The 23,191-nt window shown below is 44.5% G+C and overlaps 1 protein-coding gene and 1 long non-coding RNA gene across 2 annotated transcripts; one reads left to right on the top strand and one right to left on the bottom strand.

Annotated features, from left to right (window-relative positions):
• The first annotated feature begins 365 nt into the window (after positions 1–365).
• On the top strand, positions 366–524 carry LOC118564110. Its single transcript, XR_004931637.1, has 2 exons — positions 366–453; positions 494–524. It is a non-coding gene; the product is annotated as an uncharacterized LOC118564110 (long non-coding RNA).
• Positions 497–22,325, bottom strand: vcam1b (vascular cell adhesion molecule 1b). The gene is made up of 10 exons (XM_036140787.1): positions 22,043–22,325; positions 14,521–14,826; positions 14,144–14,437; positions 12,111–12,362; positions 11,762–12,028; positions 11,365–11,676; positions 7,283–7,585; positions 5,266–5,535; positions 1,429–1,689; positions 497–1,349 (listed from the first exon to the last, which is right to left on the bottom strand). The coding sequence occupies exons 1-10, from the start codon at positions 22,086–22,088 to the stop codon at positions 1,189–1,191; spliced, it is 2,472 nt and encodes an 823-aa protein (XP_035996680.1). The 5' UTR covers positions 22,089–22,325; the 3' UTR covers positions 497–1,188.
• Between the last annotated feature and the right edge of the window lie 866 nt (positions 22,326–23,191).

Genomic DNA, 23,191 nt, shown 5'->3' with positions numbered 1-23,191 from the left:
TAGAAATCAACGTTCAGCTTAAAGGCAGCAACGTGTTTTAATGCTGTGGGGGGAAAGTATTCACAGGTTTTCTTACTGTTTCTGCTTTTTGTTTGTCCCGCTTAAACGTTACAGATCAGCAGCCTGAGGAGGATTTATGGGTGAAAAACGGGTTCTACGTCACTGTGGAGGAGCTTCTGACCCGCTTTAAACTGGAGAACTGTTTTAAATTCGGTTTTCCAAAGAATCTCAAACAGATTTACATCCAGACTTTGACTAGGCCACTCAAAACCTTCTATTCTGCTGCGTGTTTAGAGATTCTCCTTCAGGCTTTTCTGCACAAGAGCAGAACCGATGTTTCCTTCAATCAGCAGGTCGTCCAGGTTCTGAAGAAGCAAAGAACCGTGTTTCACTCTTTTAGCCTACTTCCTGTTGTCAAACCGGTTCTGTTTAAAGGATTTCCTGATTCTGACGGTCAGGCTAAAGTCCCTTAAATGATTTTAAGGGACTTTAGGTCAGGCCTGAGTGTGGTGAGCACAACCAAACTCAGATTAACAAAGACGTCCTTAATCACAGCTGATCTCTGTTTTTAAAAACGGGGAATTCGGCTCGCTTTTTACCGCAGAGACTGAAATGATCCATTAAAACTGTATTTTGTTGTTAATCGAGTTTTCTCTGTGGGATTTTAAATTAGCTTAATGACAGGAAAACATTCAAATGTGACTAAAAAGCAAGAAGCATAAGATCCCTTTAGGAGGGAAAACACCAGTTACAGCAGTGCATGCTGGGAAAACTGGGCCATTTTAAATCTTGTTGGGATGTGAAGGTCAAAGCTTGGGTCTAAGGAGCTCCACATCCAGAGGGAGACACGATGCTGAGCCACATGATGCGTGTTAGTCGTCAGGAAATGTTTTCCAACAGAAAAGCATCAGATTAAGGGAAAGTTCAGCATTAGTTTGAGATTGTCTCCAAATACGTTCAGGTTCCAGTGCAGTGAGCCTCATCCTGCCAGTCAGCTGCCACATTTTCAGTGCATCAAAGTCTCACTTCGGTGTTCCCGCTGCGATCTTCCTGGAATCAGATGCCACGATTTAAGGACAGCGTTGCCACACTTTACAACATGGCAGCAACACGCCCGCATATGGAAGCCAGAGGACCGAAGAGGAGGGGGAGCCTGTCTCAGAGGCCGGGAGCCCCTGGAATCAGTCTTCATGCTGAGGACGGGGCGGACTGGGGCAGCTGGTAAAAACCTTTCTTCCTGGACCTCCTCATGTAGTCGAGGATGAGCGCGGAAGTCGTCAGCCCGGCGGCAATGCCGGCGGCCGAGATGAGGATGATGCTGACTTCTGGAGGAAGTCCGGTTCTCACCTCTGCAGATGAAGTACGAGCAAAAAATTAAATAAAACATCATCTAACATCTTCATCCAGGGATTTAGGGACTTTACTCACCTCTGACTCTGATGCTGAAGACTTTGATCTCAGAGCCGAGATCGTTGCTCACGTTGACCTGGTACAAGCCCGAGTCTCTGGACGTGACGTTGACCAATAGGAAGGTGCCGTTGGTTGAGTACAGCTCAGTGCCATTGGTCAGCTTCTTCAGGATCACTGCTGACGGGGGGAAGCTGATGGTCTGGCAGCAGACCGTCACATTTTGTCCCTCCTGGACCTCCGTAGACGGAAGAATGAGGACGGTAGTGTTCCTCGGGGGAGCTGAACAGAGAGAAGCCAGACGGAAAGCGTTACAATGGGGTCCTGCAGATGTTACGTAATGCATCTGAGTCACGGTTGGAAAGCATTATAGTCCATCCTGCCTGAGATACGTAATCTCCCTCTGCTGTGATGTTGTGTCCTGCAGGTTGCCTGGTTACAGTGTGGCCTGCACTTCTTTACTTCATCACACAGGACTTACACTGACTTACATCTCCTGCAGAGCTTATTTTGTGCTTTGTAGGTGTAATATCTGTGTGTTCTGGACATGTCACTCCACATTTAGTTCAGATATTCAACAAGTGGTACAACATTTTCTGCAGTCGTTTCACCGCACTCTGGTTCTGCTGCAGGTGTTACAGGAAGTGCTGCAGGTGTAGCATAAAGTGCTGCAGGTGTAGCATAAAGTTCTGCAGGTGAAGCAGAAAGTGCTACAGGTGTAGCATAAAGTTCTGCAGGTGAAGCAGAAAGTGCTACAGGTGTAGCAAAAAGTGCTTCAGGTGTAGCAGAAAGTGCTGCAGGTGTTGCAGAAAGTGCTTCAGGTGTAGCAGAAAGTGCTACAGGTGTTGCAGAAAGTGCTGCAGGTGTTACAGAAAGTGCTGCAGGTGTTACAGGAAGTGCTGCAGGTGTAGCAAAAAGTGCTGCAGGTGTAGCAGAAAGTGCTGCAGGTGTTACAGGAAGTGCTGCAGGTGTAGCAAAAAGTGCTGCAGGTGTTGCAGAAAGTGTTGCAGGTGTAGCAGAAAGTGCTGCAGGTGTTACAGGAAGTGCTGCAGGTGTAGCAAAAAGTGTTGCAGGTGTTACAGGAAGTACTGCAGGTGTTACAGGAAGTGCTGCAGGTGTAGCAGAAAGTGCTTCAGGTGTAGCAGAAAGTGCTGCAGGTGTTACAGGAAGTGCTGCAGGTGTTACGGGAAGTGCTGCAGGTGTAGCAGAAAGCGCTGCAGGTGTTACAGGAAGTGCTGCAGGTGCTACAGGAAGTGCTGCAGGTGTAGCAGAAAGTGCTTCAGGTGTAGCAGAAAGTGCTGCAGGTGTTACAGGAAGTGCTGCAGGTGTTACGGGAAGTGCTGCAGGTGTAGCAGAAAGTGCTGCAGTTGTAGCAGAAAGCGCTGCAGGTGTTACAGGAAGTGCTGCAGGTGTAGCAGAAAGTGCTGCAGGTGTTACAGGTAGTACAAAGGAGGTGTTACGGTTGTTAAAACAGCAGCAGTTGCAGCCTTTATTGTTGTTATTTCAGCGCTGTAAGAACTTCACAATAAAATCCCTCTGGTTCCACTGCGAGGAGGGACCATGTTATGTCTGCACAGTGATAAAGAGTTTCCGTTGCATTATTTTTTAAACTTTACATATCTAAGCATGGTCAGTACGCTGAGTTTTGACGGTATTTACATTTTCTAAATTCACCTGCCGCAGTGACTCGGTTATTAAAGCTTCTACCGCTGCGGCGATTCATCCTGTGAGGAGGATCCTCACAGGATGAAGGTTCTGTCCAAGTGATCGAGGCTCGGCCATCTCTCAGCACATTTACTGTGATGAATCCCTGGATGCCGTGAGAGAAGCGAGTGTGGAGGCGGCGCTGGTGACTAATCCTGGCACTTAGGGAGGTTAGGACTAAAAGCAACAACAAGAGCGTTCAGACCTCCTCAGATAACGTAATCGGATCCTGAGAGCTGTTTCCTGATCGGTCGGTACTGCTTAGCAGAAACATGAATGATTGCAGATAAAGAACAGCTTTTAATCGGCTTCTCCAGCATTCTCACTCTTTTGTGTCCAGAGTGTTTCTGTAAATGGGTCGGAAAAGTTTCACGTCTGCAGCACCGTGTCAAAGCACTTCAGATCAGACTCTTGACCTTTAACCGGCACCTCATCACCTGATAGTGAACAGTGGGGGGGGGGGGGGGGGGGGGGGGGGGGGGGGGGGGGGGGGGGTGTTGGGGGCGGGGGGGTCATGCTGCTTTCTGCTCATTTCCAGAAAACCAAACAGCTTTAGGACAAACAGGCAGTTTTTATCAAATCTATTGTTTGATTAAACTTTTGAAATTAAATCTCTAGTTTTCTTCTATTGCAATATGTCAAATTCAGAGCTCTAAAATCCTTGAGCTACGAGCAAAAAACTGTTAATGCACATTTAAAAGCCAATATTTTCATATTTATATTTATTTGAAACAAAAAAGCCAATGAAATGCATCCTCTGCATTGCATTGAAATGCATTATCAGGGGTTCATTATTGCCCATTACACAGTAAAAAGACAACAATTTTTAGTTCATGCATTTGTAATTCATGGTGCCGTGTTTAAAATGGTAGGAAAGTATAAAGGACTGTCTCAGAAAATTTGAATATTGTGATAAAGTTCTTTATTTTCTGTAATGCAATTAAAAAAACATGAAATGTCATACATTCTGGATCCATTACAAATCAACTGAAATATCGCAAGCCTTTTATTGTTTTAATATCGCCGATTATGGCGTACAGCTGAAGAAAACTCAAAAATCCTATCTCAAAATATTAGAATATTTCCTCAGACCAAGTAAAAAAAGTTATAACAGCAAAACAAAATCAAACATTTGAAAATGTCCATTAATGCACTCAGTACTTGGTTGGGAATCCGTTTGCACAGATTAGTGCATGAATGCGGCGTGGCATGGAGGCAATCAGCCTGTGGCATTGCTGAGGTGTTATGGATGCCCAGGATGCTTCAATAGCGGCCTTTAGCTCATTTGCATTGTTGGCTCTGGTGTCTTTCAGCTTCTTCTTCACAATAACCCACAAATTCTCTATGGGGTTCAGGTCAGGGGAATTGGCAGGCCAATCAAGGACAGTAATGCCATGGTCAGTACACCAGTTACTGTGAGAATCTGATGTCGTCTCTTAACCACTACCATACTTGTGATTTAGTTTACTGAACCAAGCTGAGTGTTTTTCAAGGCTCAGGAAACCCTGCAGTGTTTCCAGTTAATTAGATGATTCAAGTGATTAGTTGAATAGCCTACTAGTATACTTTTTCACCATATTCTAATATTTTCAGATAGGATTTTTGGGTTTCTTCAGCTGTACGCCATAATCAGCAATATTAAAACAATAAAAGGCTTGCGATATTTCAGTTGATTTGTAATGAATCCAGAATGTATGACATTTCATGTTTTTTAATTGCATTACAGAAAATAAAGAACTTCATCTCAATATTCTAATTTTCTGAGACAGTCCTGTAAATAACAATATATGCTAACTTTTAAGAGCTCAGTTTCGTCAGGATTGCCTTCTGCAGATTTAACTGGCTTTGCCCGTCACTGGATTTCTGCTTTAATTTGTGTTTAAGGTTTCTGGACGTTGTTTTGAATCAGTGGAGGGAGAGACGCGTATTTTATGGGATGTGAGACCGGACTCTGACACCCACGGTTCCGGCATCGACCCGGTCCGATCAGCCGAAGGGAGGCCGACAGCTCAGGCGTCTCGAGCCTCAGAGTCTATTTCTGTCCAGGCGTCTTGTAGAAAAACAGCGAGAGGTCGACCTCCCTGATAAACGGCGTCGTAACAGAGAGAAGAGAAACGACGCAGAGATTTCTGCTTTAATTATTGGCGTTCTGACCTTTGACGGCGATGGAGCTGGAGACAAACTGGGAGCCGTACTGGTTGGAGGCTTCACACTGGTAGAGGCCCGACTCCTCCAGACGGCTGGAGGCGATGCTGTGGGTGACGGAGGACGAGTTGGAGCCGCTCCCCAGGAGCTCCTCGCCGTTTCTCCGGAGCACCACGGCTGGAGGCGGAGCCCCGTCTGAACGGCAGGTAAAGGTCAGCCGCTGACCCTCCAGCACCTCCTCGCCGGGACTGATGGACAGAGAGATGGACCTCGGAGGATCTGGGTCAGAAACGGACAACAGTGAGTTCAGGACGGTTAAAGGCTTAAAGGGACAGCTCAGAGTTTTACGCCGTGGAAATGAGGGGGAACAGAAGAGGTTCAGGGAATCAAATCCAGCTGGCAGCATTGGAGAGCAAGCTCTGCACTGGTGGCAGCACCATTTAACAGGTGGGCTACAGGACCAGGCTGCCGGCAGCGCAGAGCTTTGTGTTTGGGTGCTAGGAAAGGATCGGGACTGAGAATCTGCAGGAAGAAGCAAAACCATGAACCTGTCACCTTTGTCCCGTTTAGACTGAAGCTCAGTATCTCTGACTTAGACTTTCTTTATTGTCATTTTGTATGCACAGAGTGCATACAGAACGAAATTTCGTTTTCATACAGCTCAGAAAAATTGCAGTAACTCTACAGGATACGTTGCTGTGAATTTACAGTACAGGATGGATTAAAAATGCAGTAATAAATAGCAGTAATTTACAGGATAAATTCCAATTGATTTCCGGATAAAGTGCTGCAGTGATTTAACAGTAGACAGTTGAAATGTAAACAAATATGCAGTAAGTTTTCGGATAAAGTGCAGCAGTGACATTGGAGACTAAGAGTTGGGCAGCATTTATAAGATTCTCAGTCATCCAGGTCATGGTCATTCCAAAAAAAAAGAGTAAAAAACAAAGCAACTGAAATTGTTTTCAGTAGTTGAAGACGTTTCGCTTCCTCTCTCGGAAGCTTTCTCAATTCAAAAAGTCTGGAGTAATGATGAGTACCAAGCTTTATACCACTGCCCAACAAAGGCCAGCATTTATAATGCTGGATAAGGATCTGTCTGGGTTAAATAGATTTGCATGTGTTTATTTTGTGTTTTCGCTTTACTTTGGAGATGCAATGTGTGTAAAAGCTGCAGATTTGTCACTTTCTGACTCCCCAGCTGCTGGACCGTCTGCTCTGCTGCTCAGAAGCTCAAACTCCTAAATAAAGTTATTCTTGGCATTCCACCAAACAGCCAGCAGATCTCCTGCTCCTCACTGTTCCTATCGGCTCAGAAATCAGCCGGATCTGAATAACTTTGCGAGTTTACACACCTTATATCAACTATAACTGCTGAGATCGACCCACATCCCTTCAGCGTAACTCAGCATCTGTTAAATGCATTGCATTGAAATGACTGTTGTCATTTCAGCTTTTAACTTTTTGTTCTCTGTCATTTTTCTCTTCATAGAAGGTACACCTGGTCTGGCGTTCTGTTAGCTGTGACATCATCAGGGGAGGCAGATCATCCTCTATTACCATCTAACATAGAAAGTACTCCTGGGTCAATGTGAGCTTCTGTGCTTTCTGTGTCTCTGCTCTGTCTTCTCTAAGCCCCAGTGGGTGGAGGCAGATGAGCGTTCACACTGAGCCTGGTTCTGGTTCTGCTGGAGGTTCTCCTCCCTGTTAAAGGGGAGTTTTCCTCTCCACTGTCGCTTCATGCATGCTCAGTATGAGGGATTGCTGCAAAGCCATCAACAATGCAGACGACTGTCCACTGTGGCTCTACGCTCTTTCAGGAGGAGTGAATGCTGCTTGGAGAGACTTGATGCAACCTGCTGGGTTTCCTTAGAGAGGAATTTTTTGACCAATCTGTATAATATGATTTAACTTGACTTTTTAAAGTGCTTTGAGATGACATGTTTCATGAATTGGTGCTATATAAATAAAATTGAATTGAATTGAAAAAGCTGAACCTGGGACGATTAAAGCCCGAATCACTCACAGTGGATCTGCAGGGCCACGCTGGTGTTTCTGGACCTCCACACGTCTCCGTGCTCCGTCAGCAGCGCCACCTCGCAGGTCAGGACCCGCTGCGCCTCCCTGAAGCGGTGCTTCAGAACGGACGAGACGTTCCGCAGCGAGCCGGAGAACCTGCGCACGTCCGTCAGGAGGGTCGCGTTCCCCGACAGCCAGCGAAACCTGAGCTGGTTGGCCGAGAAGATGTTGAGGACCTCGCAGCGGAACGGGCTTTCCTGGTCCAGCAGGACGGGACCGGGATCCTCCAGGACGGGATCGGAGGGGAACGCTGGAGAGACGGGAACAGAGGAACCGGTTAGAGGAACTGAACGCCGGCCAGGATGAAGGCCATCTGGTTCTGGATCTGGTTAAAAATTATGGATCTAATAAAGTCAATATAAAACCTCGCCTGAAATCATCCAGAACTTCCAGTAGTGTCTCAGAAAGCCTCCATCTAGTTGCTCAACACCTTTAAAAACCCTTGAAGGTCCATCAGAACCGCTTCATCATATCCAACCTCATGAAACCTCTACAAGTTATTCTGGATCTTCATCAAAATTTCCAGAAATTGCTGCTTTCTTTTCTCTGGAGGTCTAAAAACTCTCCTTACAGGCGTCATGCTGAAGGCCCCTAAGACGCCCAGAGGGACCCCTGTGAGTCCTTCTCAGCTTTAATTGGATCAGGAGGAGGGAAACCCGGTCAAAGGTCCAAATGTCAGTGGGTCCCGTGAGGAATAAAGTCTGAACAATCAGATCTGTGGTTGATCTCGTTAAGCTGATGATGAACATCGGACCAACGCCTTAAACATGTTTTAATCACTGAGCTATATAATACACTGGAGTGCTGATTTAGTCGAGAAACTGAAGTCACTGGCCGCCATCTTGCTACTCCCTACTCTCCCAGAATCCCACAGGATTTAGTTGCAACAACAAGCAGTTTTCTGGCTGAGTGAAAACGTTTCACAGGTAATTCTACAGTCAGTGGATGTACTAACACTATCAACTACTAGGAAATTAGGTGCTGAAATATTTTACATGTTATTCATATTAAATATACACATATGTATATATAAGTATGTGTATATCTATATATGTATATATATGTATACATATATGTAAATATATGTTTTTGTATATTGTTATTTATATATTTATAAATGTTATATATATATATTTAAATAAATAAAATGCAAAATATTTCAGCACATGACTTTCTCAGTACTTGATAGTTTTAGAACATAACATAAAACTATATGGCATTTGACATTTTAAAAGTTTTAAGCCCCCCCTGAACATGAGAAAATCCTCGTTATTCGATGCTGTAGCGCACATATTCCCTAGTTACTGGGGGGGAAATAGGGAGTACCAATATGGCGGCTGGTGGCTTCAAAGCGACTCGTTCTAACAGACGGTGATTAGCACTCCAGTGTATTATATAGCTCAGTGGTTTTAATCTGTCCACAGAAATGTATTTAAAGTCCTCTAGAAACCCTCCAGAACCATCTGGATCCGTCCTAAACTCGTTAAAACGTCTGGTTCCTTCTCAACGAGCCCGGGGGGGAACCTGGTCGATCAGGTGTAAGTTCAGACACCAGGGGAGGGTCGATTTAAAAAGAAAGAACCTGAATTCTCCTTAAAGACGCCTTCAGCTTTGGACGGTGGGAAAACTTTCCAGTTCCAGAGGTGTGACAAAGTCCCATTCATCATTCAATGATGAGGAGTACCGGAAAAACGGAGGGTCCATGAATGGGCCTTCAATTTGGCCCCGCCCCCTCCGTCAAAACAGTGAAACACTGAAAATATCTGTCATCGGAAAAAAACTGCAGCATAAAAGAGAATATCAGAAGTTTTTACTTTCTGACACTGTTTAAAATTTCAATGTTGGATTTTACAACGTTTGATTTTACAACGCCAAATCTTTTTTTAGTGTCGCTACAAGCTGTAACAGTTTTATCTCCATACAATTACATTAGATGGTTTATGTTCTGCAGAAGCTCAGCATTATGGATGAAACCCTTATAAACTTCTGACCCGCTGTCTGTCCCTGAGTGGGAGGGTTTCTCAGTCCGGTTTAGCGGTCCGGGCCCCCAGTGTGCGTGGGTGGGTGGGGAGGAGTGGGGGGGGGGAGGGGGATGCTTCTCCCTCCCTGCTGGGTCACGTCCGGTCGGTCAGAGCGGTGCTGTTTGTCCTCTGCAGCTCAGCCTGAAGGATGAGGAGACATGAGACCAACGTTCTCCTCCCACCCAGCAGCTTCAGTGGAGCTCATGTCAGAGTCTTCAGGTCTAAACATGGCGTTCAGATAATTGCTGCTGTGTTCAGTTATGATTGCAGCCAAACTGCGTCTCCTTCGCTCTCTGACTTTACCGTCAGCTGCTCGGCGTATTTCTGGCAGCGTGACTCAGAAACTTTACGCCCACGGCTGCTGAGCTGGGCTTTAAACAGCAGGCGGTGTCACCGGGAACGTCTACGTGAGGAAATGTTGCTGCTCTCTCTCTCGGACTAAATCAACAGTGTAAAACTTTTTGGCCTTTGACCCACAGCGGCAGGACGGAACCGCGTCCCGACAGGCGGAGCTGCCGTATCCGATCCGCCTGAAACCGAGTTCTGGTGATTAATGCTGGGAAACCTTTGTTGAACCATTTGTTCAGGAAAAAGAAAACTAATTTCTGATTTATGAGCGCTTTCACTTTCCTTTTAAAACGCTATTATCATTCAGGAAGCCAAACTCCCACTGTAGCTACAACGATAAGACAGATTCCTGGACATACTATGTGATAACCTCTGGAAGTTTACGTTTGTCAGCTGTGGGTTATTATTGCTGCAGAAGCCTCAGGTCTTCACTCGCCTCCTGTTTCCACTCTGGAAACACCTTTTAATCCACTCCTCGACAAACATATGATGTAATTTAGATTTTTAAGGATTTATTCGTTCCTCGTGGGACTGATTTCACAACACGCGACTAAAGATGATTCTTAATGAACAAGAATTGGGAGCACAACTTTGAATTTATCTGTTTTATATACAGTAATCAGGAAGCAAGGAGAGGAAGGTGGAGAAGACATGCAGCAAGGCATCAAGGTTTGGATTCGACCCCGCTGCGCCTCTATATACGGGGGGAATGCTCTAGCGCTTCATAATGCAGTGTTTTTAATTGATTCTGGATTTTCTCTAATCCTCGAGGACTTAAACATAAATCCAAGCTTCAGGAATATTTAGTCAAGCTACAGTTCTGGCTGGAGAGTACTTCGCTCTCAGACTGCAGGTCTGCTGGTGGTTCCTAGAGTCTCTAAAAGTAGAATGGGAGGCAGATCCTTTAGCTATCAGGCTCCTCTCCTGTGGAACCAACTCCCAGTTTTGGTCCGTGAGGCAGACACCCCGTCTACTTTTAAGACTAATCTTAAAACTTTTCTTTCTGACAAAGCTTCTAGTCAGAGTGGCTCATGTTACCCTGAGCTACCTCTATAGTTATGCTGCTATAGGCTTAGGCTGCTGGAGGACATCAGGGTCTATTTCTCTCACTCTGCTGAGTTCTCCTACTGCTCTCCAATCTGCATTGTTTGTTGTTATTTCAGCTTTTAACTTTTTGTTCTCTGTCATTTTTCTCTTCATAGAAGGTACACCTGGTCTGATGTTCTGTTAGCTGTGACATAAACAGGGGAGACAGATCATCCTCTATTACTATATAACATAGAAAGTGGTCAAATAGTCAATTTTTTTTCTTCATAGCGGGTGTGACTGTGACTGTGAAGCACGGCGGCTGCAGCATCATGATGCGGGACCACTTCTCAGCCAGTGGGGCTTTGTAGAAAGGAGATTAAGTAATAAAGTGGGACTTGAATCAGGATTTGATCAGTGCAGGATTATTAAAGTATGTCTGATTCTGATTTTGATTCTAATTAAATGTTTCAGACACAGCTTGAGGTTCTCGCTGGTACCGAACACATCCAGACCAGTTCTGCTGGAACCCGTTAAATATTAGTTAGGTTGTATGTAAACCTTTGACCTCGTTTTGATCAGAAAATATTAGAAAACGTGAAACGGCCGAGGCGGCGGCGGGGGTCAGACTCACAGTGGACCTGGACCAGGATCTCCCTGGTCCGGGTGACGGAGCCGCACCCGGCCTCGCAGCTGTACCCGCCCTGATGCTGCAGGTCCAGCTTCCACAGGTGGAGCTGCGACTGGCCGTCCGGGCGCTCCGTCTTCTGCAGGAGGGTCCGGTTCTGGTCCGTCCTCCTCCAGCTGAGGGTGGGGGGGTGCCGGCACCCGGAGGCCCGGCAGGTCAGAGTCAGGGGCGAGCCCCTCTCCGCCTCCACCATGAGACTGGCCTCCACCTGAAGGTTGGCCTCCACCGGGGGAATCACCTCCACCAGCAGAGGGTGACCTGAGGGAAGGAGGAAGTGGAGACGGACAGTGAGTCCAGGTGCGACCGGAACCGACAGGTCCGAGCAGCAGCTGAGGTGACGTACCTCTGACGGTGACGGTCCTGGAGGCCCGCTGGGAGCCGTGCTGGTTGGAGGCTTCACACTCGTAGCGGCTGGAGTCGTTCAGCACGGCAGAAGGAAGACTGAAGTGGAGCGAGGGGGCGGAGTCCGTCCTCTGAAGCTCCTCCCCTTCCCTCTTCAGAACAAGCGTAGGGGGCGGAGCTCCAACAGAGCTGCAGGTAAAGTTCACCTGCTGCCCCTCCACGACCTCCTCACCTGGATCCACAGTCAGGGAGGTGTTGGTGGGCGGAGCTAATTAAAGAAACAGGCAGACGTGTCAGGAGACGACCGGGACAATTAAAGACCGTAAATGAGACGAGGCGTTCGGTCTCACCTAGAACTGAGACATTTACAGCTGCAGTCCGGATTCCTTCTGAGTTTCTGGCTTCACACTCGTACCGTCCGGCGTCAGACGGTCCGACAGCCGATAAGACGAGCCGACCGCCTCCGCCTCGCTGCAGAGATCTACCGCCTGCTGTCCAGGTGATGGTCGGCTCCGGGTTTCCCTCCGCGGAGCAGCTGAGAGTCAGCGGAGAGCCGGCCATCACTTCCACAGGGTCGGATATGTTCCTGAAGACAGGAGCATCTGCAGAGGAGGAGGAGAGCTGAGAGGTGATCCCTGAGTCTACGGTGGACTGGAGGACACAGACGGTGGGACTCAGTCCCCTGGTTAAGGACTGAGTCCCTCACATAGAGAACTACATAAAAAACTCAGACTGATTACAGATCAGACGGCTGATGTTGGGAACCAGATCCATGACGTCTGGACCTGGGTCTCCAACTCTGGCTAGGCAGAAAGGGACAGACTACAACAAGAGGGATCACATTTCTCCTATTTTAGCTTCCCTTCATTGGCTTCCTGTTAAATCAAGAATAGAATTTAAAATTCTCCTTCTCACGTATAAAGCCCTTAATAATCAAGCTCCATCATATATCAGAGCTCTGATTACCCCGTATGTTCCTAACAGAGCACTTCGCTCTCAGACCGCAGGTCTGCTGGTGGTTCCTAGAGTCTCTAAAAGTAGAATGGGAGGCAGATCCTTTAGCTATCAGGCTCCTCTCCTGTGGAACCAACTCCCAGTTTTGGTCCGTGAGGCAGACACCCCGTCTACTTTTAAGACTAATCTTAAAACTTTCCTTTTTGACAAAGCTTCTAGTCAGAGTGGCTCATGTTACCCTGAGCTACCTCTATAGTTATGCTGCTATAGGCTTAGGCTGCTGGAGGACATCAGGGTCTATTTCTCTCTCTCTGCTGAGTTCTCCTACTGCTCTCCAATCTGCATTGTTTGTTGTTATTTCAGCTTTTAACTTTTTGTTCTCTGTCATTTTTATCTTCATAGAAGGTACGCCTAGTCTGGCGTTCTGTTAGCTGTGACATCATCACAGGCAGATCATCTGCTATTACTATATAACATAGAAAGTAGTCAAATAGTCAATTTTTATCTTCTTAGCAGGAATGACTGTGACTGTGAAGCACGGCGGCTGCAGCATCATGCTGCGGGACCACTTCTCAGCCAGTGAGGCCATGTAGAAAGGAGATTAAGTAATAAAGTAGGACTTGAATCAGTGCTTAAATGTTTCAGGTTCCCGCTGGTACCGAACACATCCAGACCGGGTCTGCTGGAACCTGTTATATATTAGTTAGGTTGTATGTAAACCTTTGACCTTGTTTTGATCAGAAAATATTAGAAAACGTGAGTCTGACCCCCGCGGCGGCGGGGGTCAGACTCACAGTGGACCTGGACCTGGATCTCCCTGGCTGCTGGAGGACATCAGGGTCTATTTCTCTCACTCTGCTGAGTTCTCCTACTGCTCTCCAATCTGCATTATTTGTTGTTATTTCAGCTTTTAACTTTTTTTCTGTCATTTTTTTCTTCATAGAAGGTACACCTGGTCTGGCGTTCTGTTAGCTGTGACATCATCAGGGGAGGCAGATCATCCTCTATTACCATCTAACATAGAAAGTACTCCTGGGTCAATGTGAGCTTCTGTGCTTTCTGTGTCTCTGCTCTGTCTTCTCTAAGCCCCAGTGGGTGGAGGCAGATGAGCGTTCACACTGAGCCTGGTTCTGGTTCTGCTGGAGGTTCTCCTCCCTGTTAAAGGGGAGTTTTCCTCTCCACTGTCGCTTCATGCATGCTCAGTATGAGGGATTGCTGCAAAGCCATCAACAATGCAGACGACTGTCCACTGTGGCTCTACGCTCTTTCAGGAGGAGTGAATGCTGCTTGGAGAGACTTGATGCAACCTGCTGGGTTTCCTTAGAGAGGAAACTTTCTCACCAACCTGGAGGATTTGACTTTGTGAAAACCTTGAGATGAAAATGAGTATGTAAATAAAATTAAATTGAACTGAATTGAAAAGACTCACGGAGGACGTTGAGGAGGATGGAGGTCTCTCTGGTCCTGTGCTCAGACGGCAGACGCTGCAGCTCCGGCGTCGCCCTGCAGGTGATCTTCTCTCCTGAGTCCCGTTTCAGGGGCGTGTAATTAATGTAGCTCTGCCAAGAACTTTCCACGGTGCTGTTCAGGACGATGTCTCCTTTGAACCAGGTGAAGTTCACGTCCACAGCGGGGTACAGGCCTGACACCTGGCAGGTGAATCTGGTCTCCACATGATCTCTCAGGGGAGCCGGAGCTGTGATAACCGGGTCTGAGGGAAAGGCTAAAGGAACCAGGAGGAGGACACGGTGTCAGGCTCTGGACACAAAACCAGACGAGACACATTTATCCGGTAGGTAAACTCACAGTAAACGCTGACAGAGGTGGCTGAAGTCACCGGCTTCTGTTCTCCACACGTCACCCTACACCCCAGCTGTCCTTCATCGCCTATCTCCACGGGGTCAAAGGTCAGCACGGAGTGGGTTTCGTTGTGTTGGGAGGACGCTGTTAGGGGACGGTCGTTCAGGGTGAACCAGGAAAAGGTCGGCACCGTGGGACAGTCCACGGCCTTGCAGATCATCTGCTCGTGCGCGCCGAGCCTGAACAGAGGCTTTATGGGAGCCACACTGACGTGAAGGCCCTGAACGCACCACGATGACATCAGCAGCACAGCTGGGAAGGGAGACAATCAGGAAACGTCTAGACTGACCAACCACCATGGGTTCATTTCAGATCATCACTCTGAGCACATTTACACGTTTTCTGACAGATTATTGTATTTAAAAAAAGGTTAAAAACAAAGCAAGTAATGCAGTACCACATTCCTCCAGACTTTTTGAATTGAGAAAACTTCCTGGAGAGGAAGCGAAACATCTTCAACTAAGTAAAACAAGTCCAGTTGCTTTGTTTTTTACTTTTTTTGGAATGACCATGACCTGAATGACTGAGAATCTTCACCAGCAGATTATTGTATTTTACACGTTTCTGATTTTTGCTTTTGATTCATTCATGTTTGTGTTTATTTTGCTTTTGTCCCCCTTTCTAAAAACAACCTGATGGATCCACAGCAGAAATAAAGGTTCCCGTTCTTTACTCGCAGCAAAAACGTCGACTTGTATGGGTTTTTCTCTACAGCTGCAACATTTAAGATCCAGGGCAGCCAATACCAGATATTCCAGTTTTCATGTTCCTTTTCTATTTAAAGCCTGAGATGAAGACGATTCCCTGGAGGATGATAGCTATTTTCGTTTTATAAAGAGTTTTACAAACCAGCGTCTCTTACACAAACTTCATAAAATGCAGAGAAACATCAAGTTTTCAGCTGAATCTCCTTAGCAACTAAAATCCTGATATCTGTCGCTCAAACTGTGCTATCTTTGGGATTTTATGCAGACTCCACAGAAGAAATGCTGGTGATTAGGAGGGGTGCAACGATACATCGATCTGCATCGATATATGGATTACATGATTAACGATCTAATTACATCGATGCAAAAGGATAATATCGAGCCATATCATCTTTTTGATTTTGAAATTAACAAGCCATGAGACTATAGTGAACAGGTGATCTATTATTATTATGTAAAAATGCTATTTTTGATTTAAATGACTGATACATGTAAGCTAAAATGGTCAAATAATATTTGCGGTTGAGAATTGACTTTAATAGAAATCGTATCGTAACAATATTCGAAAATTTTGTAACATTGTGTCGTGAAAAAGCTGCTGATTTACAAACGTAGTGATTAGAAGCTTAAAGAACAGATCTAGGGGTCTTCTTAAAGAGGTTGGTGATTTGCTGATGATTGATGGTTCCCTAGGGCCACCAGGGACCATTCAACCTTACAGCTATTAGCAAAAATCAAGATGTCAAAGGGGATTATGGCGGTCGTGTGTTTCTGACTGTAGTCTTCTTCTCCACATAAACAGAAACATGAGACAACCTGAGTGATTTTAGTCCATGAGAAAAGGTTGTAATTAGAGGGGAATCTCACATATCCAATTATAGAAACGACAGAAAAATAACAAATAAACGTCAGAAAATAAGTATTAAAGTGACTCTCCTACAGAAATCTACAGCTGAGTGAAAATCTGTAACAGTTTGAGGAGCAAAGGTGGTAAAAAGTCTAAATTTTTCTGCAGAGTTTCTCCTTTTAGGAGCAGGTGATCAGGAGTTTTCTTATTATTGTTTTTATTAACTTTCATTTTCTTTAATCCTGAGAAAAACAGAAGGAAACTCAAATCTAGTTATGCTGATCCACTCGAAGCACTTTACATCACAGCCACATTCACCCAGTCGCTGTCATACACCGAGCAACAGGACTCTGGGGAATAAATGCCTTGCCCAGGGGCAATCTGCTGCTCCGCAAGGCATCGTGTGATCTGGAGGCATCTTAGTCGGTCCAAACAGAATTAGAGCTGAAATTAATCTGGCAAAGACAAAGGTTATGTCGACAATATAACCCACAAACTCCTCAATAAGTTTGTTTTTATTCAAGGGAGAAACTCTGCTGAGAAACTGAGACTTTTCTTGCTCTGCGGCAGGAAGTAAAATGAAATGGTGGCGCTTTAGGAGTTGTTGCTTCACAATCCATCCACTTATCTTTGTGTGTGTGTGTGTGGGGGGGGGGGGGGGGGGGGTGGATTTCTGCAGAGAGGCGGGGTCCACCCTGGACAGGTCGCAGTCCATCACAGAGACAGACAGGACAAACAACCGGAGTACCCAGGGAGAACCCATGCATGCACTGGGAGAACAGGCAAGCTCTCTGCAGAGAGATGCCAGGATTGGAACCAGAGACCTTCCTGCTGCAAAGCAACAGTGCTGCCCCACTGTTCCACCATGATGCTCCCATTAAAATAAGATTACCAGACCTTAATGACATAATGGCTATGCAGAAAATGACTTTAATGAAATTATGCAGCAAATTGCTTCATATATAATGCATAAAAACCTGAAACTAAAACAAAGTTTCTGCATCTGATTGTCTCTTTTATTGGTTATTTATGTGTATTAATTGTTACCGCTATTAGTTATTAAATTTGGGAGTTTGGATTGCATTTTGCAGGATTAAAAAGCAAGAAAGTTATGACAACAATAATGCACAAACCTCTGTGTCTGAGTCTGAGATTTTACTGATGTTTATTGCTAATTATTTTTCATCCACAGCGTTACGCAATCTTACCACAGAGTCATTTTAATGTTCTGTGCCGTGCAAAAGTCTTAAATCACCTCTAATTTCCTTGTACCTTGCATCCAAGGAGTCGGACTATTTAACAATCTGGAGGCTGAATAAAGCAGCAGCCGGAAAAAACAATTAAAAACTCTAAACTACCTTCAGAGAGCTGAAAGACGTGCTGATGAGGATAAATCTGTCTGCTTGGGAGGAAAACATAGAAATAAAGGCTGGATCTGGGCTTCTGCTCAGGGCGGCGCGATGAGAACCAGCAGCGTCCCACTGGGTCACACGTCCTTTTAACTAAAGGAGGCTTGAAGCTTAAAAACAGGCATTTTCATTTATTTTTGCACTGAAAGGATATATTTTCCCCTTTTCCCAAAACCACAGAAGACCTTTCTGCTGTTTTTTGTTCCAACACATTGGTTTACAAAACTGACTCTTTTGTTTACTGTCAGCGGGTCAAATGTCAAACATCTGGAGCCGATCTTCTGTGTGAAACTACGTTTGTTTCCCTCTTGTAATCCAACAAAAATAAAAACAAACTGAAAATTAAAAAAAGGAAACAAAACTGAGCGTTTATCACCTTCTAATCGAAGGAGGATTAAAGTTAGAGTGACGTAAGAAGTATTCACACCCCTTACAGACGTCTTTATTGTTAAACTTAAAGGAGCATAGCCATGTTATTTGACTTTTTTTTAAATTTATACATCAGTAACTCAATCTGGTTGCATACAAAGATTTTATCAAAGATTATCACATCCTGCTGGCGTATTAGTTATTATTTTGGCGCTTTACGCTTTGTTAGTAAATAATTTGTTAGTATTATTATAATAACAACGGAAGCACGCACTGAGCATGTGCAGCAGGGGATAAGACAAGGAAGCGGCTAACGGCTATTAGCATCTCTCAGCGAACTGGGAGTAAAGGTTCTTATTAATACTGTTATAATAGTGATAGCAATGCTCTTCTTAGCCTCTATAGCCTTAAGTACAAACAACATTATAAATAGATCGATTGATTGATTGATTGGTTGGTTCTTACCTGGATGCTGTGGGCCTGTTAGCGTTTATGAACGGGAAATGAATTTCTCCGTGATGTTCTGATAGGCTCTTAAAGTTGCTGTAAATCGTTTTATTTAATTAATAACGGTTGGTCTTGCGTTGCAGAAGGTCAGATTTAGTCCTGCATTATTTAATTTAGATTTATTAGTTGCAAACAGGCTTTCTGATAGTTCTGCGGTGCTGCCAGTAGATGGCGCCTTGTCTGTTTATATCTGCTCATGGCGCCCGATGACGTGGTTCTTTTTAGCCTCAAAAAGGACCATGAAAATACTATTTGGACGGTTGCTTGGATTATATAACCTTATTTCATCATAATCGACTGGATTTTGGTCTTTCTGGTATAGGCATATAACGTGGCTATGCACCTTTAAATGTCCCAGATTAACAAACAACTTTCAATGAATGATAAATATTAATAGGGTAAAAATTAAATGATGATTTTATTCATTGACGTTATCCAAACCAACGTGTCAAAAGTGATTAATTTTTGTGATTAAAGTAATAATTTCACTAAACACCCAGGCCTGATTTCTGTCTGACCAGAACCCGTCTGACAACACGAAGTAGGCTAACAGATCTCAAGAAGCAGTACATCCTGCCCCGTTCTAAAGAAATACAGGAACTTTAGGACAAGGCTGTGAGGCTCCAGAGAACCACGGTGAGAACCGTTCTCCTCAAACGGAGAACCTTCCCAGGAGAGGCCGACGTACCAGAATTACTCCAAGAGCTCATCAACAACCGTCCAGGAGGTCCCAGCAGAACCCAGAACATCTGAAGCTCTGCAGGCCTCACTGCCTCAGCTTAAGGCTGGTTCACACGGCAGGATTTTAAAATAGTCGGCCGATTTTCAAAGCCTGAGAGACGTAACGATAAAAAGTCCTAGATGAAACCGGTTTGGTCGTACAGTGTGTGGCGTCCAGTCAGACGACAAGTACAAATATCAGAATCAGCCAGATGTCAGACGGGAAATCTTACGATTCCTCTTAAGATCAAACGTGAGTTCGGAGTAAATAAACATAAACGATGGGGGAGAATAACGGCGATACACTGCAAAAATAGAATAAAAAATAAGTAACATTTTCTTAAAATAAATATATTTGCCCTTGATTTGAGCCAGTAAATAAGACTATTTGCCAATGGAATAAGATTTTTGCACCTAAAATAAGAACAACTCATCTCCATCATCTTATTTCTGTAATGTTCTGTTCTGGTTTATGTTTATTATTTGGTTAAGTTTAGTTCTTTCCTGTTTTTCTGTTCTGTTTAGGCTTATTTTTATTCTTAGACTTGTCCTATTTGCTCCCTTAATTATTTCCACCTGGTTTTGGTTAATTAGTCCCTCCCTGCTACTGTGTCTGCCCGCCTATTTAAACCCCTCTTTGTTTTCTGTTTGTTGCCGGGACTTCACTATCATCTCATCATTCCGTTGTTAAGAGCCCCCCTGTATTCTTGTCTAGCCTGACCTGTTCTTTGTTTTTTGAGTCTGCTCAGCCGTTTGATGTCTGAATATCCACCAGCCTGGATCCAGTCTGTTTGCCTGTTTTTCCCCTCACCATTCCTTCAATAAACTCCACAAAAAGATTACGACTGCGTCTGGTTGAACTCTGGGTTCATCTCTACACAAAACATTACAATTTCAAGTGCAGTATATCTAATTATCTTATTTCAGGGGTAAAAATACTCATTCCATTGGCAAATAATCTTATTTAACTGGTCAAATCAAGGGCAAATACATTCATTTTAAGAAAATGTTATCTATTTTTAGTTCTCTTTTTGCAGTGTAGTTTGTGGGCTGATTTTAACAGAGAAGAAACATAAAAGAAAGAAAAAGGCGATGGTTAAAGAAGTGGAGACAACGCGACCAGGGGGCATGCGGGGAATCCCTAACCTTGCTTTCTGATTGGCTACACGCCACATTCAACAGGCTCCGTGCTCGTTTGTCTTCGGCGGACATCACACACGGTAGAATATCGAGGAAAGACAATCCAACGTGTTGAATATCCTCGATCTGAGTCCACCGAGTGGACCCTATCGCTCTTAACACTCCCCACAGGGCAGGATACTCTGTTAAGATTATTTTAGGAGACACGCCGATGATCAGGGCGAAAATCGGACTAAAATTCCTGCCGTGTGAACCAGCCTTAAGGCCAGAGGTCATCATTTAACTTTAAAAATAGAAACTGGACAAAAATGGCCTCCATGGAGGAGCAGCAAGTCCAGAACCACTGCTGACCCAAAAGAACATTAAAGATCCGTCTCACATTTAACCGAAAATCATCTTGATGATCCTCAAGACTTCTGGGGAAACATTCTGGAGACTGATGACCCAAAACGTAACGAAGCATTTCAGGAAGTTAATATCACGCTGACAGTCAAACATGGCGGCGGCAGAGTAATGGATCAGAACCTAGATGAGATTCTGAGATTCATGGAACCGTGAATCCTCGTCTCTATGAGGAAAACCCGAAGGAGGAAATCCGTCCTTCAGTTTCTGACCCAGCTTGGAACAGTGACCCAAATGGTCCATCTCGGACGGGTTCAACGAACAATGAAGGTTTTGGGGTGGCCTAGTCAAAGTCCAAAATTAAATGTCTCTGATAAACTCAGACATGGTCTTTAACAGGCTGTTTGAGCTGAATTTAAACAATCCTGCAAAGCAGAGAGGCTCAGATTTCCTCGGTGTCGGTCCCACCAAGGCCGGACCAACCAGCCATTAAACCAGGCTGGTTTGTACAGCTTCTTACTCTAAATAAATAAAATCATGAGTTTAAAGCAGCCTTTTGTATTTCCTCAGGAGAGCTTTGTCTGACTTTAACATCTATTTGAGACCAAGCAGTAAAACCTGAGGTTCTGACCTGTTTCCTTACATTGGACATGTTTTCCTGCTCAAACACGTGTTTTAAATGTCTAAACTGAGCGGGTGGCTTTGCAGAGGCCTGATGTTGACCCGCTTGTTTAAATCAGCTGTGTTTGAGAACGGCAAACACGAAAAACAAACTCAGCCGCACTGAAAAACGCTGCTTTGTGGCTCTGGTTCAGGACGCGCAACAACCTGCCTGAGAAAAGCACGATTATCGGCCCTGATTACTGAATATCAGAGACAAAACTGCAGTTCTGTTGACGCTGACGCTGAATAAATACACAAACGTATTAAAAACAGAAAGAAGCTGTCAAAAAGGCCTCAGTCAGACCCTTTAATTCATTTCATGGAGGAGATGCTTAAAGGAAACCTGGTTCAAGGCTACAAAAGTCCGCCTTTATCTTTAAGACGTTGATGAATTAATCAGCAGTTTGGAATAAACAGTAAAGTGACGGAGACCTGTGACCCATCAGCTGATCAAGCTGCAGATAAACTGAGATTTGGCTGAAATCGACCCAAACAGAGCGAGGCGAAGCGTCACAGCTGCGTTTGATCTAAAAAACCACAGTGAATGAATCACTAAGAGCCGCCCGTCCCTCTTTTAATGGAGCGTGTTTGTGTCCTCTGCCTCTGAGAGGGTTTATTATTTAAATGAATGCAGAGAGGCTTAAATGGAAGCAGCGTCCAGAACCCCCCCCCCCCCCCCCCCCCAGTTATGAGCTCACATCTGCGCTGACATGCTGAACAGACCGCTGGGTGTGAATAAGGAGCAGAGAAAAGGAGAATCTCACCTGAGAGGAGCTGAACAAAGCTCCTGTGGTCCTGCAGCAGGTCCATCCTCACCTCTCACAGATGGACGGATGATGGACGGATGAATGGATGATGGATGGATGGATGAAGAAGCAGCGGCAGCAGCGTCTCCTTTGTGTTCTTGTCTCTGAGTCTGAAGCAGAAAATGAGCTCCACACATGAGACACCCCCCGTACCTCTGATGAAAACCAAACGCCCCCCTCTGATCTGATCTACCCTTTAAATCTGGGGGTGCAGAGCGCCCCCTGCAGGACAAAAGGCAAACCGTGATTATACTTTCAGTATGACACCTCCTGTCCACCCCCACAGAGCCTTTGTGTCGCCTCATGAATAAAAACATGATGAGCTTAAATCCCTGAACGCAGCTTTGGTCTCTCTAACAGACCCGATTAAATCTCCTTTCTGTTCCAAACGACACGTCTTAATGTTCAGTTAGTTTATCAGAGGAAATGAGATTAAGGGAGAATGTTTAAAGTAAAAGAATCTCAAACATCAAATAAAACGCTGCCTGCTTCAAAGGGCCAGAAAAGACCAAATATAGATAATAAATCAGCCATTAAATAGTTTAACATGATTAAAACAAAGCTGGAAAAATCTGCGTTTAATAAATGTCTTTATCTGTCAATTAGTTTTAATAATTTACAAAAGACGTCATTCAATTCATGTTTTCATTTAAGTTAAACATTTAAATAAATTTGCTTTGATTAAATCTGTTTAGTGCTTATAAATCACTAATTAAAAGTTTAATAAATAATGTTTTCATGTATTATTTTCAGCATGTGCCTCTGCAGAAGGCGATTGGTCAGCAGGTAAAGGTGCAAATTAACCAATCAGAAGTGAGGATCCATCTGATGAGCTGCAAACATAAAATAATGTAGTTTTCTAATAAAATTCCTTCAGATTTTATGATTTTCATGTAGAAATAATATATTTAGGAATTGAAGGACATCAGAATCTGCTTTATTGTTTCATGTTCACAAAACAATTATCAACATTAGGAACATATTTAAATGTATTAAATATTTTTTTAACTTAACTTTAACAAATCATTTTCAGGATTGTTTTACTTTTGGCATTCGATCATCTGCAGGTTATCCTTAAAACATTTAATTTTATACCAGTAAAAAACA

The sequence above is a fragment of the Fundulus heteroclitus genome, chromosome 9, assembly GCF_011125445.2.
Source record: "Fundulus heteroclitus isolate FHET01 chromosome 9, MU-UCD_Fhet_4.1, whole genome shotgun sequence".
Taxonomy (NCBI): Eukaryota; Metazoa; Chordata; class Actinopteri; order Cyprinodontiformes; family Fundulidae; genus Fundulus; species Fundulus heteroclitus.
The sequence above is the reverse complement of the archived record's forward strand: the minus strand, read 5'-3'. Positions and strand labels throughout refer to the sequence as shown.

Coding starts and splice junctions, on each gene's coding strand:
- vcam1b (XM_036140787.1), bottom strand. CDS start 22,088: ATGGACCTGCTGCAGGACCACAGGAGCTTTGTTCAGCTCCTCTCAG. Junction 1,690..5,265: donor CAGCTCCATCGCCGTCAAAG/GTCAGAACGCCA, acceptor CTCTCTGTTCAG/CTCCCCCGAGGAACACTACC. Junction 1,350..1,428: donor CTTCAGCATCAGAGTCAGAG/GTGAGTAAAGTC, acceptor CTTCATCTGCAG/AGGTGAGAACCGGACTTCCT.